The 18,732-nt window shown below is 37.6% G+C and overlaps 2 protein-coding genes and 1 long non-coding RNA gene across 3 annotated transcripts; 1 reads left to right on the top strand and 2 right to left on the bottom strand.

Annotated features, from left to right (window-relative positions):
- The first annotated feature begins 775 nt into the window (after positions 1-775).
- On the top strand, positions 776-2,124 carry LOC122085615. The gene is made up of 2 exons (XM_042654099.1): positions 776-1,485; positions 1,563-2,124. Exons 1-2 carry the CDS (start codon positions 1,020-1,022, stop codon positions 2,072-2,074), a joined length of 978 nt encoding a protein of 325 aa, XP_042510033.1. The 5' UTR covers positions 776-1,019; the 3' UTR covers positions 2,075-2,124.
- Positions 2,125-2,229: 105 nt separating this feature from the next.
- On the bottom strand, positions 2,230-8,791 carry LOC122085613 (autophagy-related protein 18c). The gene is made up of 5 exons (XM_042654098.1): positions 8,541-8,791; positions 5,057-5,896; positions 4,590-4,848; positions 3,623-3,746; positions 2,230-2,628 (listed from the first exon to the last, which is right to left on the bottom strand). Exons 2-5 carry the CDS (start codon positions 5,810-5,812, stop codon positions 2,535-2,537), a joined length of 1,233 nt encoding a protein of 410 aa, XP_042510032.1. The 5' UTR covers positions 5,813-5,896; positions 8,541-8,791; the 3' UTR covers positions 2,230-2,534.
- A 4,324-nt stretch (positions 8,792-13,115) lies between these two features.
- On the bottom strand, positions 13,116-15,345 carry LOC122085622. The gene is made up of 2 exons (XR_006142170.1): positions 14,757-15,345; positions 13,116-13,664 (listed from the first exon to the last, which is right to left on the bottom strand). It is a non-coding gene; the product is annotated as an uncharacterized LOC122085622 (long non-coding RNA).
- Between the last annotated feature and the right edge of the window lie 3,387 nt (positions 15,346-18,732).

The raw sequence follows: 18,732 nt of genomic DNA, 5'->3' as shown, positions 1-18,732 counted from the left end.
AGTAGTCCGAAAAGATATGCAAAGGGTAAGGCTCCACCCTAGTATGACTTCGGATAGAGTTGCGTGGAGGACGACCCGTGTTGTTGACCCCCTATAGGGAATGTTTCCATGATGCATCTTTCTATTCTACTGTACCTTTTTCTATTATCCCCACGTTTCTTCTTTTTAACTTATCATTTATGCTTCTTTACTTTCTATTTTCCATATTAGATCCATTTAGCCGACTCCATTCAATTGGGATAAGGTTATGATTATTGTTGTTGTGTTTCTCATATGTATATCTTTAAAAAAAAAAAAAAAATTGATGATTTAATATTAAATCAGAGGGATAGGTTTTTTGGTTTAACAAACCATAATTATACCATTTATTTGCCACGATTACAAATGCTATAAAGGAATAATCATGATCCAAATTAAAAGTTTGGTATTTAAAACATGATGGCTGAATTGTATCTTTCTAGTTGGTAACACAATATATATAGGATGTCTCGACAGTTTGATCACTTTATCAGAGTTCAAAAAAATAGGAATCGAACAATCAAATCTTTTAAAAACTTCATTTCTCAATCATGTCATGAGAATCTTTCAAAAACTTCTTGTTTCATTTCTTTTCCCTACTTCATGCTTGTTGGGGCTGTGTTACTGGATGATCTTTTTGTTGTTTCCTCGAACATCAAGGATGATGGTAACAAGAAAAGCTCATGATTTATTATACCCAAAAACACCTATAAACACCCAACCCATGACAATATCAATTGTTCTCCACCCAAAACCCTAACCTCACTCCACTTATTAGAGATTCATTCCTTTTCCCTTTTTTTCCTATAATTTTCTTTACTAATAAGTAAAGTAGCCTTGTTGATTATGCAAAGCAGCTGTGCTTTCTTTGACTTTTTCTTCTTCTTTTCCAACTTTATCCGAGGAAAGATGAGAAAGCACCACTACAGAACAAATTCTCTCTGATCGTCTCCTCTTGTCTTTAACTACCCTGAAAACCAACTGAGCTCCTTTTAACATTCATGGGGAAAATCAGGGTTGAAGTCTGCCTCATCTCTGCTCGTGGCCTCCGGCGTTCCTCATCGCTATGGAAGCTCCAGTGGTTTGCTGTTGGGTGGATTGAACCCAAAAACAAATACTGCACCAAAATCGACGCCTCTGGAAATGCAAACCCTACCTGGAAAACCAAATTCTCTGTCCTCATCGATGACTCAGAACCAACAAACTTGGAAGGTCTAACTCTGCAAGTTGAAGTCTACAGCAGAGAACCCATCTTCCTTAGAGAGAAGCTCCAGGGTACAGCCACCATTCTCTTGAAAGAGTTCTTGGCCAAGTACAGCAGAGGTTCAGGTGTTTCGAAACAAGGAGGAATTGAGGAAGTGGGTAGCTTCCAATTACGGCAACAGAAGAGTTCCGGTAAGCCTCAAGGATTTGTTGATGTCTGCATTCGGATTTCTGAGGATAGAGGAGGAGTGGTTCCTTACACAGGTATGCGAATTGCAGAAAAGCAATTAGAGGAGAGAGTGATTGTTGTTTCGTTTTGATCTTCTAATTATACTCTGCAGGTGAAGGTGAAAGAGATGGCTATGGTAAAGGAGAAGGAATCCTGCTTGAAGATCACAGTAATACCATTCCGGTGTCCATGGAATACGGACCAACAAGGCCTTACCCACCTCAACCTTATCCACAGATGAACGTCCCATATGCCCATCCCATGCCGTTCCCTGGAAACTACCAAAACCAGTCACCGATGGGAGAACCAAGCTACCCATCAGCAGGTGGTCCAAGTTATCGTCCTCCAACAACACCGCCACCACCGCCACCACCTTCCCACGTCGGTTACTTGCCAACTTTCCTCCCCAGAACAGATCCTTTGCCGGAGACTTACGTGAATATGCCGTCGTCTGTGTCTGGCACCAGCCGAGCTGGACGACCCAACAACTTTGCAATGGGAGCCGGAGCTGGAGCATTGGCTGCTGGTGCTGTCATCTTCGGTGACGATTTCATGTCTGGATTTGATTTCCCATCAGGGTTACAAGATGCTAGCCTCACTGTATCAACCGATCCTCCTTTCTAGTTGTCCTACTAATTAATGTGAAGTTCAAATTTGATGCAAAATTAGCATTACATCTAGCTCTCCCAACGTGCTTTTCAATCTCATGTTTGGTTAGATTATTCAATTAAGAAATTGCCAAAATTTGTTGAATTAAGAATCAGAATTGGACCCAAACGTACGCAAAATAAGCACACGATCAAATTATTAAGAACCGTTGGCATTGTATCTGAGAGAAAAGAGGGTAGGAAACAAAAGAAAAATAAAACGACTAAGTTTGCTACAACTACCATATATTTTCTTTTTCTACTTCTTCTTTTTCTTTTTTCTTATTTTTTTTTTTCTGGTTTTGAGTTTAACTAGTTACAATAATGTAATATGTACAATTATTGAGAATTCATGTAATGCATATAAAGAGGTATTCACACAGATCAAGCTACATGGGAACCAGATTGTTCATGGTGGGTATTATTCAGGCAGCACCTCATTTTGGCCGATTTTTAGTTTTCAGAAATCTGACATATTCCAGCTGCGACATCTCTCCTCCATTCAAAGGATCAAAACTGCACCTGTAGAAACTGGAAACAGAGCCCAAAGATTAAACAAGAGATAACTAAATAGTGAAGTATTGAGCACCCCAAGGGAGTTTGCTCAGTTGGCAACGACCAACACATCTCAAAATTAAGAGGCCATGAGTTAAACCCTCCTTGGGGCCTAACTATCAGGAAAAAGAAGACGAAGTCGAAGCCAATGAGAAAATACTGAAAATATTCCCTACAAAATTAGTATGCTGTTAAACCTAATTAAATGATCACAGTTTCTATCAATGAGAAAAAATGTCGAAGCCAAGACTGGATAACATAAGAGAATTGGGCGGGGGCAGTACTGAAAATATTCCCTAAAAAATTAGTATGCTGTTAAACCTAATTAAATGATCACAGTTTCTATCAATGAGAAAAAATGTCAAAGCCAAGACTGGATAACACAAGAGAATTGGGCTTGGGCTTGGGCTTGGGCTTGGGCTTGGGCTTGGGCTTGGGCTTGGGCGGGGCGGTACTGAAAATATTCCCTAAAAAATTAGTATGCTGTTAAACCTAATTAAATGATCACAGTTTCTATCAATGAGAAAAAATGTTGAAGCCAAGACTGGATAACATAAGAGAATTGGGCGTGGGCGTGGGCGTGGGCGTGGCCGCGTGGGCGTGGGCGTGGGCGTGGGCGGGGGCAGTAAGCCTGTAACCATTGCAAGCCCCATTGGCTGGGTTCCGGGAGGGGTGGACTGGCATTGATCCCACATTTGGCATTGTGTACGACTGTACATCGTTTTCTTGAAATATCTTATAATAAATCCTAACATCCAATTAAGTTCACAATTTTAGACGAATGATAGGATTGATCTAGCTCTTACCATATCTTACTAATTTTCGGAAAAATATATTCGATGTTTTATTATATTAAAAATGAACAAGCGCAAGCTAAGTCACAAGCCAGAACAAACACTAACTGCAGAAGGAACAATATATAGCAGCCAAGTAGGATGGAACTAAATAAGGGAAGAAAAATAGCTCATACCTCCCATCCATGCCAACAATCACAACTGTGCTCTGAGATCCAAATGCAGCAAGGAAGCGCACGTCTTCTGACAAATGAAACTGAGCAAACGACCATTCTGAGCTAAAATACTTTGGCAAGACCCCTATTGTATTTCAGAACTGGTAAGAGTTATGCATATATAGAGCAACTACAATTAACTTTGTAATTTCAAAGCACAAACCCATGCTATGAAAAGAAGAGCACAGATGAAATCAGCTTAAAATTAGGCACAAAATGAGAGAACCCATAACCAACATTTGAAAAATCACAAGACACTGAATTATTTAAATACAAAGTACTTTTATCGAGTTTCTTGAGTAAATATATTGGAGAAGGGGGCAAGGGGGGGGGGAAGAAAACTTGCTGGTCGGGTGGCCCTTCCGTTGGGGCCACACACAGGACCCAATGAGAGGGCGCACATGGGCATCAACAGGGGGTGTCTTTCACAGGGGTGGGGGCATCATTTCGCCCCCCTGTGTCTTGTCGCAGGGGCTGTGTGACCACGGAGCATTCATTTCCCATATAATGGGAAGTGGTTCTCTGTCTAGGAGTGCAGCTTACGCTAGTGCTCCTTGTTTCTATATATCTCCTCCCGAAGACAAGCAGAAGAGATGGTTTTCACAGGGGGATGAGCCGATGAGAGAGACACACATGGGAGCGCAGGCATAGGCCACGCTCCTGGACAGAGTTCTTTTTCCCATATATAATATTGCTTAATTTTCAAGATCTCTTTAAATTAATATGATTTTCTAAATAAATACTAGAATATATTCAGAGTGCATTCAGTCTTTAGCATGATATGGGCTATCTTGATTATAAAGACTGAGTGGACCCAATATTTGGGAAAGTCCCGATGCAGAAGTCCCTTTAGATTCCCTTTTTTCCTTGTTCTAATCCTCCAAATTCTCAAGAGATCTGCAAATATTTCTGGATAAAGCATACTCACCTTTCATAAAAGACAGCGATGATCCAGGATTGGCACCTGTGCTTGGAGATATAAGGGCATCAAGAGAAGAAGAAGAATTTTGGTGAAGCAATGCTAGCCCTTGAGTGACACTGGAATGGTTTGATGAGTCCTCCCCCACCACTCTCACTCTCAGGCTGAATATATGCACTGTACCTTTGTCACTGGACACAGCCAACCACTGGACATTAGGAGATAGAGCAATGCTATATATATCAGCTTTGTCCACCCCCCTGCGGACCTACAAAAAGCAACAGTGTGCATAAATTAGTCACAGGGATCTGATGAAAACCAAACATACCAAGGGCAGGTGGTATAAAGTCATCATTAAACAGATTCTTGTAGCATTTGTAAAAAACAAACTAACCTTAAATGATTAGACCAAATAAAAATTACAGAGAATTGATAGTGTCATATTACATAAGGAAAACTTTTGACGAGGCATTTACCTCTTGCAGGCGAGTACCATCCATTGTGTTGAAAATTCTAATCAAAGTTCCCTTTGTACTAGCAGTTGCAAGAAGAAGCCCATCCATTGTCAAGGTTAAGCAAGCAATGTGAGAATCATGAGTGTTAATGAACTTTGTCATCTTCAAACCGAAGTGCTCAATTCGAACCTGTCCTCGATGAAGACCAGGGCATGCCAGCACTGAGGTATTCGAATGATGTGAAAGGCAACAAAGTCCTCTCGGGTTTGCCAAAGTCTCTATCTGATGAAGTAGCTTCAGATCCATGAAGTTATACACATATATCCTGTGCTCAAGTACAACAACTATACGATCCCGTCTTAATTTCACTGCACGAACCTCAGATCTAAATGAAAATTCGCCAATGCACCTACTTTGATGATCATCCCAGATCATAACCTTGTTGGGTGGGTACTGGGGATTAGCTCCACCACCAACAAGTGCTAGTATGTTGCAGCGAAACAGCATCTCAACTATTCCAAATCCCCCGTTCTTCAAATCCCGTCTAAAAGTTTCTTTGAAAGGGTCACAATTATATATCCGAAAACCTTGGTTGGTTCCAGCAGTGAAGCAACCATAGTCCTGATTCCATGACACAGACAGTAACTCGGTTTCATCATTGTCATTGTACTCTGGTTCAGATTGACCAAACGGACCAGGAGGGTGCATCTTTGGGGATTCAGATGTTTCAAGCCTATACTGTGGAATTCCCTGATATGTTGAAACTGTTGAACTCATGGGGATGAAACGGCAGTCATCAGCATCAGAAGCAATCAAAATCCATTGAAAACTCAGGAATCTCACACAAACTGGTGAATGGCTCTACAAAATCATTAGAAGAGGGGGAGGGGAAATGATCAAGTCAGCTGAAAAAAACACAACAATGATTTAGTAGACATATGCTATAAACCGATAGGGCATTGGAAGAAGTGGGGGAGAAATTGAATTTTATTACTTCTCGAGGTTTTTCCTGACAAAATAGAACAGTTTGATGATAAAGCACATGAAAAGCACCAAAACTAATCGATAACGGTTGAAGAATAAATATCCGATCTTTTGAGTCATACAAGCATCAAGCAGTTCCTTTGAGAGAGAGAGGAGATTTTAAAATTTCTAAAAATGCAAAGATATAATTTAAAGGAATTGAATGCAAGCATAAGGTATCAAATTACGATTCATTCATGACTGAAACCCAAAAATATTTAGGACATTTCAGTTTTGGTTGGTCATTTCGATCAAAACCTCTCTAGATTGGGATCTTCTCAGAGCTTGTATGACACAAAGATATATACAATTTTACTGTTCCAACATTATCAAGCACTAGCAATGTTACTCGATTTCTCCATTTCCCATGAAGTTATGGAACAGATGATCATGTCTGTATTAAATGATTTGAACAAACTTCTACCCCGTCTCATTTAACAATATCTAACAACTCCGGTTACACCCATCAGGACCTGGGACCATAGATTCAGGTTTGTTTTTTTTTGGTAATACAGATAATGATTAATTAAATTGCCTGTAAGTTGCAAAATATATTCTCTCAGTCTCTCTCTTAAGCTTAATATCAGGGTCAGTGGCAAAAGTAATAAAGAAGGCATTCATCTGAGACTCTCTTAAAAAGTTATAAAAATAAATAAATAAATAAAAAAAGGAGGGTTCTATCAATAGTCAAATATTGGCTTTAAAACATGTTCCATCCTTATGTTTGGCAAAGCTACCATAAAGAGGACAGTATATCAAAGGATAGCTTTTTGTCAAGGCAAAGAATGATTCCCATGGTCAAGAAGAGTCAAGTTGTGATGGTTCACGCAGCATGTTAACACATCTAAGCTCCTTTTCTCTCACTTATGACTTTACCTTACCACTTCAATCCAGGCCATTTTTGGCAATCCCCTTTTCCTTTTAACACTTCTAAATTGCACCATGTACCTGAATCAACTTCCCCTCGTATGTGACCTATTGGTACTACTCAGTTCCCTCAGATACTTCCATTCCTGAGTTTAGCCCTCTGAGTTTCACCACCTCTTCCGTCTCATGCCCCAATTTCAGCTACGCTCATTCTATAAATCTGTTTTCATTATCACTATTCCCCAAACATTGACTGGCATAAAGTATTAGCATTAATGTAAGTTACCGATTTAACTTTAATGGAATGTGCTGACCCAAAAAAATATTCCGTAAGCTCCTCTATACTTCACACACCCATTTAACTTAGATAATTTAGACAATTAAAATGGTAAATCTAGATCTTCTTTTGGCTACCAATCTTAACCTTTTGATCCTACATCATCCCTTCATAATTTCAACTTACCATTACCCTGTCTACAGTCCTGCTAATCAAGAGAATATCTTTTGACTTCATCTTGTATATGCAATATCAACTCATTCACCGTAATAATAACAACAACAGCAACAATAAAGCATCAATACATTATCGGAATAAAAACAATCACAATGCACACACAATACTTTCACTAGATTATGCTGGCAGGCTCTTTTCCATTAAGCCCGTTGTACTTGTAGGGGGGAGGGTTTCAAGGAATGACTAAGATAGCAGGGGGGGACACTACTCGCAGGAGAAAAACTAAAGACATCAACAATATACTTGACAAGGGAAATGTGATTGCATAAAATCTGCATATAGTTACCAATGCTGGAGACACCCTCAATAACATCAACTACAAACTAAGAAACCAGTTGAATGCCCCTTATGGAATCCTAGAACTTCACATTCCCCTTAAAGGGGATCAATAGCTGACCACAAAAATCCTATCAACACTGAAGAATGAAAATATAAAATGTATAAAACAATAATAGGCTCATGATGTTTTAAGCCAGATGCTAGCCAGTATGTAAGACCCATTTGATGAAATAATAAGTTCCTCCTCTATCACTAGTAAAGGAGCTACTTAGCTATTCAAATTCTCCCACATCAAAGCATGCTAACGCACAATGGTGGTCCTGTTCAGCTCGACCACTGGGAGAGGATTAATTCGCTATAGTCAACAGTTTACAAATTGATCAATTAAAGGGAAAATTCTATTCAAAATTATGAAATTGAAAATATAGCAAGGAAGAAGCAGATCTCATAGATGAAATTCAAATTTACCCAAAACTAAAGCAAAATCCGACGGAAGAAAACTGAAAGGTCAAGCTAAAGAGGCTCAATTAGCGAAATCAAACGAACAGCGAGTGGCGAGTGGTGACCAGACCAGACCATTCACCGATTAAATTAACCAGATCCACCAGAAACCAAAAAAATTAATTAAAATTATCAATTTACACAGGATAAAGGGAGAAATCTCCTTACAACTCTCGAGATCCCTGAATTTCTCAGGAAATTGGGGTTTACACAGGATAGGGATGGATTATCTTGAACACAAACCTATAGTGTAAGCGGGAACTTAAAAACAAAATTAGAAAGAATGTAAAACGAATAAGAGAGCAGATCAAGAGAATGCACCTGAAACTTTTTAGGGTTTCAGCCCTTCAAGATCGAATTCTTCGGAGAAAGAGAAAGACGTAGTAACCCAATCAAAGGCTCGCGGCCGTTGGAAGGCAAAGAAAAGCTGAGAAAAATTATTAATTACTCTTTCTCTATTTTTTTATTTTGATTTTTAATTTGTTATACTTTTTGTTTTCCCTGTGCCCCCAGTCTGAGTCTCTGAGAGAACCAAAAATATCTTTCTGAGTCTTACAGTCTCACCTCACCATTCTTAACTCTTAACCTCCTGGGTATTCTACGCCCTATGCTCTTACTGATTTTATATTTATTTTTTTCTATAAAAATAAAGGATAAAAGTTTTCTTTAGTGGGTGATGGAAAGGTAAATCCATCTTGGATCATAATTCTATACTTTCTGCCTTCTATTGTACGAAGTTGATAAGGTAATTTTTATTATCTCTTTGCTCTTTGCCCTTTACCCTGGATAAAAAAAACTATCTAAAAATTAATATAAAAATATTGTGAAGATATCCAAACAATTTTGAGGACACTTACCCCAAAATTAGATAGCTTCGCACTAACACTACCCTCTTTAAAAAATATATAAGGATCGGATGGTATAATTGATCAAGAATTTGTCGTAGTTTACCTTAACGCAATATATTGGAAGTGGGATCTATCGATCCCTCGATCAATGATCTAATACCAATAAGGTACAAGGGTAAATCTATATGATCTCAAGTTCTATAACTAGGTCAAACTAGTTATGGCCCAACCTTAAGCTAGGAGATCATAACAATATGATCCTAATTCAACCCAACTATGATTGTAGAGATTTTCTCATTCTCGAGGGAATATTTTTCTCTTGGTACTAAGGTTTGAGAAGACAAAATCAAGATCAGAATCGGGATCGATAAAGACTGATATTGGTCCAAATCCAATCCTGATCAGACAGAAATACCCGTAAGTTTAATAAAAAAAAATATATTTTTTACCTTTGTTTGTATGGCTTCCACGGTCGATTGACCAAAATGAGGATCGCAAATTGCATGAGTGATAGGTCTTACATGTAGAAGGTCTTGTACCCAAGACTCAATTTCCTTACCAAGCTACATGAAAAAGATTTCCGAAAGTCCTTAGAAAAATTATTTCTAACTGTCCAAAGTGAGAAGCAAAATATTCTGATAAAGACGTTCCTCAGTAATATCATCAGGAGTGATAGCAATACCAAACGAGTGATAGCAATACCAAACGAGTTACCACGAGTAATAAGGTCTGTAGAAGACTAAGATATTATGTTAAAACATTTTAAAAATAAATATCTTATAAATTTAAGGAATCCAATCTAAAATCAACCTTCTTAGTTCTTACTGTAATTCATAAAGTTAGTTAATACGTTCAAACTTTCACAAGAGTTGCACTCTGCAGGCCCTTGGATTGGAAATTGGAATCCTCATAAAAAAGGTGCATCTTGATTCCTGAGTCTTGAGAGTTGAGACCCTTTGCAGTTACTTTTTTATGTTTTGGGCTGTGGGCACTTGTGCTATATATATATATATATATATATATATATGTTGGAACTTGGAGCACACATATATTACAGAAGCAGTAATGGGCTTGCAGCGTTTGCTTTTAAGGCACTCTCACTCACAGTCCCCAGGGGGAAGAAGAAACATGAATAGGTAATTTGAAAGCTCAAGTCAGATTTTGACAAGAAGTTATTAATTGGATAAGTACATAACAGTACTGTCTTGGATCCGATACAGAACTACTACAGTACGATTTGAGTGCTGTCTACACTCCGGGGAAGATGAATAATTACTTTCCTATACTTGCAATCCCTTGATGCCATTTCATAATACTTGATGTAGAGTTGCAATCCCACATAAGTTACATTGCTATAATTTCATGTCTTGCCGGCTTCTCAGGCCCTGCATTAGTGGAAGTCTTATGCATTGAATCATTCTTGCTTGATGTAGAATTGCAATCCACATAACTAGAGATGTAAATGGATAATCGAAATCTGAATTCGAATTCGTATTTGTTAGGAGTATTCGAAGTATAAGGTTAAAGGGTATCCAGAATAAAATCTGAATTATCCAATCTGATTAAATAATCAATTAATGATTTTTAGGGTTCTTGAAGTTTAAATAACTTATAGAGAATGAGGAAAATAGTTAAAACAACTTAGAAAGATTAATTAAAAGCAAATTATATTCATTGAGGAGGGGGGGAAGAATGTCCAGATTACACAAGTCAAGGAGTAAACGGATAATTGAAAATCTGAATTCAATCCGCATCCATATTCATTTAGGGATATCCTAATCGTGTCAAGAAATATCCATATCCGAACACAACCGATTCAAAGTCGATCCATATCCAATCTGTTTACATCCCTACACATGACTGTCTTGGATTCGATACTCACCTGCATTCCCACACACCCATACACAGCAAGACATAGAAAGACCATGTTGCTCCTATCCTACCATACACTAAAGATGCTCTTTACATACTAACATACGCTTGCACCAGTAGGGTACTACTCTTTTTTTGTAGAAGGTACCGTTCTTCCTACTATATTGAATGTCACCAGTTCCAACAAGTGGTATTCAAAATGATCATAATTTTACGTTACCAGAGTTCCAACAAGTGGTATTCAAAATGATCATAATTTTACCTTACGTACTCTAAAGATGTATCAAAATAGGACGGACAGGGTTTTTTCCATTTTATCTCTCTGCTTTCATGTCTTCAAAATTTTCCCCAATACGACTCCTCTAATATAAGATGCATACCAAGAAAATCACCATAGGAAAAAAATAATAATAACAATTAGTACACATAAGGAAGGTATTATATATGAACCCTTCGTTACATCTTTCTTTTTTATGTGAAATGTGAAGTGATAAGATTTAATTCTATACCAAAAATAAGTAATTCTAAGATTCTTTTGATTTAAAAGAAAAAAAATGCAGCAGCTGCTACGGTGCTATATAGCTACCAAATTAACCTTCCCCCAACCCAGAGAAAAAACTTTCAGTACACTCTCCTTATCAAGTCGATCCTAATGAAAATTTAGAACACACTCTCTCTCTCTCTCTCTCTCTCTCTCTCTCTCCCTCCTTAATTACAGAAAATAATTCCCTCACATGCATTACACTTTCAAAATTCAAAAACTTAGGATCTTCACGTTCTACTTTTATCAACAGCAACAAATGAGAAAGCAAGAAGAGGGTACTCCACAGTGGCATTTTCCGTTACCCTTTCCCTTTTCTCTCTACCTTCTTCCAACTTGCACCCCTTAACTCTCTCTCTCTCTCTCTCTCTCTAGCAACAGCTTCTCACTTCATCCATAAATAATTGTCTTGAAAGGAGCAGACAATGAGGGGTTATAAAAAAAGATAACAGGTGATCACAAATGGCATGGAATGCAATCAAATTAACCAGTAATCACTAAGCACAAATAAGGGGTCCCCTCAGCAGAAGATCAGAAGCTGACTCTAAAAATGGAAGCTCATCAACAAAGGTCCCCTCTTCCATATTTGGTATATACATGTCTCCCCATAGCCTCATCTCTCTCATGCACTAAGCTTATAGCACAGAAAACAGATCTATTATTCTTCAATAAAATATGAACCATAACTCCAAGACAAGGTGAGAGAAACAGTGTCTGTCCTCCCATGGCACCACAAGAAGTTTCTGAATCCCCACAACAAACCCACTTTCAAAATGATAATTCATCTACTACTATTACAACCACTATCTCACTACAACCATGCACAGTAACATAGAGAGAGAAAGAGAGAGAAACAGTGTCTGTCCTCCTATGGCACCACAAGAAGTTTCTGAATCCCCACAACAAACCCACTTTCAAAATGATAATTCATCTACTACTATTACAACCACTATCTCACTACAACCATGCACAGTAACATAGAGAGAGAGAGAGAGAGAGAGACCAATGTGTCTTGATGAATGAGTAAAACAAAGATTTAAATAGTTACTTCATTGAAAATAGAAAAAAACTATAGTCAGAAAGCCCTGACAGGCTCACAACAGCTTAAAATAAGGAAAAAAAATCAAATTCACTGCACTTCCACCCTCGATCAACACGAGGAACTGAGCTTCACACCCTTTTTTAAAATTTCTATCCCTTCCCCACATTGGGTTCTCTCAAGTCTTTTCAGAAAACATCACCTCGTGCACACACGCAAGCAAATTAAAGTGTCTTTGTTGTCAGATTTAATAATAGCATATACTCAGTAAAGAGATGAATAGTATGATCTTTTGTGACTTTGTTGCTGTTTCAACCGTACTCTTATATCATTCCAAGGTGGGGTTACTGAGCTGGATAGTGCTTCCTCTGCCTTATTAGTTGGCCTTTCTAATTTAAAGGGACATGGAGATCCCTTCTGCTAGGCTGTTGGTTGTCGGGTTTCTCAAGAAACTCCATTTGAATAAAATAAAAAGCTCACAAAACTTTAAAGGCTCCGAGTTCCAAACTCTAATAGAACTTAGAGCTACACTAGGAGATAAGGTTATTTATCTAAAGGAATCAAAAAATTATTAATAAATAAACAAGAATCCCAAGTGAGTTCTCAAGTGAGGAGTTCTCCACTTTCACATCACATCTTCAGATTACCCTTCAATAGAGAAACACAGAGTTGGTATAGTTCCAAAAGAAAAGGCAACACCCATCAAATACCCTTTTTTTTACATTAATAAAGTACAAAACAGCAAATCCATGACCTTTAAAGAGAAACACCACCACCAGCAGTTGAGACAGAAATATAATAATAAATAAATAAGAAGCTCAAGAGAAGTGAGTTCTCTATCTCACCACCACCTTCAGATCAAATCTTCAGCTTACACCCTTCCTTTGAGAAACACAGAGTAGATGTTCCACAAGGTCTTCAAATCTCCCCAGGAGCACTAGTTGTTTCCTTTATTTTTTACATTAATATGTTCAAAACAGTAAAGCCATAAGGCCATGATCCTCAAAAAGACAAAACCCCACTTGTTGAAACAGTAAACAGCAAAAGCTTGGCAGCATTTTCTTGATGAACAGTGTCACATTTTCTGGAGAGCAGTAGTGCATCAGTGCTAACCCACCATTAGCTATATTCCCCAGGCAGTGGATCTGTCACAGATTCACAGATCGAACAATAACAATGGAAAAAAGAACTATTCAAGATTCAAACCCTAGCTGTGAACAGTTTCTGGTCTAAACCCTAACAATAAAGTAGAGAAAAACTAGCTACAATGAGAAGTAAAACAAAGAAGACATGTTAGTAACACCATCTCCAAGTCTCAACAAACCCATTAATCACAAAACTCAATGACCATCACTAATACAACAAAAAACATTAAAGCTAACAAGAACTGAAAGAAATGAGGGCTTTCTGTTTGATAAAGTAAACATTGCACTAGTAGTATATGATGGAGATCAAACCCTATCTCTTTTGTCAGGATAGCTAGGACTCAAGACTCACAGGAGCAAAAAAAAAATTATGACAGAGAGAAGGAAATAGAAAAAGGGAGCTCCCTTCAGTCCAAGCATAGAGGGGAAAGGGTGGAAATATTATCTCCCGCATCATTCACACAGTCACAGTAGCAAAAAATACTCCCTTTTCTACTGAGTGTTTGAATGAATGAGTCGGCAGATAATTAAAAACCCTTAAACCCATCCATGAGTGGACTGAAGGAAGCTCTCTCAAACCATTTCCCATCACTGTCTTCCACAGATATTAATACTCCGAACCTGCGATGAACCCTAATTTATTCTATCAAAGAATCAGAAGATCAAAAAGAACAAAGTGTTCCTAGTTGCAATTAGATTTAGAGAGGGAAAAGAAAACCTGCTATGAACCCTAATTTATGAGTACCAGTTTTGTTGTAGAGAGAGAAAGAGGTATCAGATCAAATCCCAACTTACAAACTAAAAGAAGGAAGAAGGGAACAAAACACAGATCTTATAAACATCAAACCCACGTAAAACATGAAGTTCAATGACAAAAACAAGCTTTCTAGATCAATATCAAGAACAAAACCCTATGATAAGGGAAAAGAGAAAGAGAAAGAAGAACAGGAAGAAGACCAGGATCAGAATAGTGAAACCCTAATCTACGTAAAAATTCTGCAAGTAGAAACCATCAGAAGGAAGAAAGGAAAGATTTAAAATATAAAATAATTAATACACGGTGAGCTGAAAAAAGTAATAAGGGCAGCTTACTTTCTAAACCATAGTATGTCTGATACTATTAAGGAAAGCAAACCCTAATTCTCCATTGATGATGATGATGATGATGCTATGCCGTTGACCTTCCAGAGCACTCACAAATCACAAAGCCCTACCTTTCCTTTCCTCTCGCTTACCTAAAGTGGCATAGTGAGAAGGATACAGAGAAGATGGAGAGCTCTTTCTAAGAAGAATGAGATAGATAAAGAAAATAAAGGAATTAAAAGAAGAAACTTGCAGAAATCACGGAAGATAAGTTCAAGTTCCCTTTTGATTAAGCAGTGGGGGAGAGAAGATGTGTCGTTTTCGTCATGAGAATCAGAGACAGAAAACGACTTCAGATCTCCAAAAATCTAATGAGAGGCAGTGAAAGAGAAAAAGAGATGCACTACTAAGGTTTCTCCTTCTCTTTCTCTCTCTCTTTCACTTCTCGGGAGGAGTATTACAGAAGTTTCAAGGAACTATGAATGTACAAAACTCTCTTTCTCGTCTTGAGAGAGAGAGAGAGAGAGAGAGAGAGATAAAGAGACGCCCACCACACACACACACAACCAGTCAATACCAAAACCAGGCTCAGGTGGTGGGATCTACCTTTGCCCATTATTAAAGAGAAACGGCAGCTCTTTCTCCCAGACTCCAACCTCTCACTGACTACTGAACTCTGGTACTCCCCATTACTGCAACTGTTGCTTTCTACTTTCTACTCTCTACCCACATATATACATACATGCAGGGAGGAGGAGTCGAGTAGAGAGAGAGAGAGAAAGTAGACGAGTGTAGGGTCACTTGGTGGTCAGTGTAATAGAGTCAGACAATACCACTATCATGACATGGATGGATGCATCCATGCATGATGATGATAATGTTATAATGTAGATGAGATCGAGGGAAGAGGAGGAGGTCAATCAAGCAAAGCTTCCCGGTTCTTGCCTTCATGGGTAGATCGAAAATACTTAAATACCCCTCAACTGGTAACCTTTTTCATGAACACTATAAAATATGAATGATGATAGTGATGGCAGTAAAGCAATGATCATCATATAACATAACATTATTATGTCTTTCTTTTTCTAATGTCTCTCTGCTCTGCTTGTGTTTATGCAAAAGGAAATGATTCTCGAACTTGAAAGTTCAAAAAAATGAATAAAATCTGATTGGTGGTCCACTGGTCCTTTGAGGATCTTTGGGCATCCAATTGTTTGAGAAATAACCGGCAGAAGTAGTTTACCATGACCCATTGTTCTGTCGAGACATGGTTGGACACTGCTTGTACATGTGGATACAAGACCCACTCTTTCCATCTTAAAATTTATTTTATTTTCTTAGTCCTCTCTAGTGTGCTATGTTACACTAACTAAAATTCAGTTATTAGGGTTGGTAGAAGGTTTTTACTTGCCTTTTCACATGGTAATTTTTTTTTTCTCTCTCCCCTTTTAGAATTTTAAAAAATTTGTATCAACAAATTAGATTCTAGAATCCATATTAACAAGGGTTTGGTTAGGGTTTTTTTTGGTGCCAAACTGTTGACCTAATGCACTAACGTTAGGGTTTCTTTTAGATTGCCAATCTAACACACCAAGTCACCAACCCTCCTCCATTATATGGGTTTTGAATAATGCTAAATTGTTGTTATTGTATCAACAATTTAGACTAGAATATGTAGCAACTCATCTCCATCGATGCCTCTTATTTAAATTGGCCTCTCCATGCATCTTTTCGAGGGTTTCACCCATTCTTAATCAATTTCAATAGCTTCTTTATCGATTCAAATCCAAATCAAATTAGAATTAATTAAACCCAATTCCAACTCGGTTAGATCTGATTCAGAAGTCGATTCATACTCTTAAAACCCTACCTTCTCCTTAGGTTTTCAGTGAACATATAACTTCTTCATAAAAATAACCACATTACCCTTATTTGTATGATTCTATTTCCATCCATATACATGCCACTTGTTTGGGGAACCTTTTTTTTTTTTCCTTTTAAATAAAGACAACTTCCACCGTCCCCATACTTACATGTTACTCTTTAATTAGGTGTATGGAGGTGGAAAAGGAAGGAGGACATGTCCACCTCACATACTACTCTGTTATTCTTCCCTATGTATTCTTTCATGTCAATCTCTCGTCACCAAGAATTTGTTATACTCTTGGCGAGGGGAAAGTGGCTAGGTTCAATTTGATGTACCCTCAGGTGGGTCCGTGGGTCACCCCAATTCCCTTAATAGAGGCAGGCACAGCCGCATATATGATATGAAGCTTCATCAGAAAAGAGAAAACCCCACTAAATTCCATACGTATGGGAGTGGTTCCTTATCTGTATTCCTTTAAAAGAGGAGGAGGTGGAGAGGAGGAGAGGAGGAGAGGAGGAGCAGCAGCTAGCGACGGTGACAATGCGTGCATGTTGTCGGTTGGAATCCTGAAATCCTTTTCAGGTGCTTGGCCTAACTCTCCATCATGTTTTGTTGGTGTTGGTAAGTGCTTATGGGTCCATGCAAGTAGCACATATGAATAAACTTATAGGGAATATATATTTTCTAAACCCTAACATCTCTCTCTCTCTCTCTATATATATATATATTAAACCCTAACACCCCCCTTTCTCCATGCAAGTGTTTAAGTTGTGATTTTCAGTAATAGAGTTGTCCTATGAATTTTTATAAGCAATTTCAGCCACTACATGATAAGTCATTCTTAAAATTTTAGGTTTTTGTATTGTATAAGTTGAGGATATCAAATTTTTGAATTAATGGTTGTAGCAAATTAAAAGGGTGAGAAGTAATGTTGCGAAGAGCTTGAACCCCTATTTTTTTTTTTTGGAAAAAAAGTATATAATAAAGCTAAAGCAACTGTAAAGTTCAAATACATCCCAAAGAAAATAGGGGCATACCCTCCCATTTACAAAGAGAAGAAATGTTATAGGATATTACAAATTATGTTAAAAGATGAGCAAACCCCAAGGGGGTAACAGAGTTAGTAAGAGACCTACACCTCATAAAGCATGTGATTTTGAGTTTAACTCCTTTTACCTTTGTGGGGCCACTCACACAGAGGTGTTTAGTGTCTTTCACTATTTTTCAGTGAAATTCGAATGATTCTCATTCAATCTTGATATAATCCGATAAATTAAAAAACATCTTGTAATTGCATTTATGATATCCTCTACTTAAACTCTTTTGAAATGGGAAACGAGAGAATAATAAACCAACTCCTCCTCTTAAGTAGTGGAGGGGGTTTGGGGAGTGGTTCTTAAATTTAGGCCATTAGAGGTGTCAATCCATCGGTTTGATCCAATTTTAATTGGACAATCAAATTCAAATGGATAATGGACCAAACTGCTATGCCAAAGTTTATTTTCAATTGATTTCATTTTTTATCAAGTTGATTCGATCTTTTATTGAGTTGACTTAATGGATTCTTATCGGACTATTACAAATTCAATTTTAGTTTTTCACATATAGACATTATAATAAATACTAAAATATCATGGTTTTATAAGAAAATATTGGGTTCAGATCAATTTTCAGTTTTGACCGATCAAGTTTGATTTCGTTTTCTACAAATTTCATAAAACCCCAGCTCGATAGGATTTGGTTCAGATTGAATCAGCCGTTTAAGTTGGTCCAATCAATTCGAGCTGGAAATTGCTTCCCTACTGATCGTCCTTATCACTAAAGTTTTTTTTTTTTTTTTTTTTTTTGGTAAGGTCCTTATAACTAAAGTTGGGAGCACGGATTTAGGTATGCCAATACCGATCTGATTCAGATTGAATTCGATCGATGCATATTGGACACTTTTTTTTTAATTAATTATTTTTAATTTTTTAAATTACATTTTCTTTTCCCGTTTTATCTATGAAACAATATGGGTAACTAATCCATATTGGTAAGTATCAACATTGATCTCAGCTTATATCAATACAATACGGCTGATACAATATCCATACTTGAAACCATGGTGGGGAGCCCCTA

This window comes from Macadamia integrifolia, chromosome 8 (assembly GCF_013358625.1).
Source record: "Macadamia integrifolia cultivar HAES 741 chromosome 8, SCU_Mint_v3, whole genome shotgun sequence".
NCBI classification, from domain to species: domain Eukaryota; kingdom Viridiplantae; phylum Streptophyta; class Magnoliopsida; order Proteales; family Proteaceae; genus Macadamia; species Macadamia integrifolia.
This window is presented reverse-complemented; position numbering and strand designations above follow the sequence as displayed.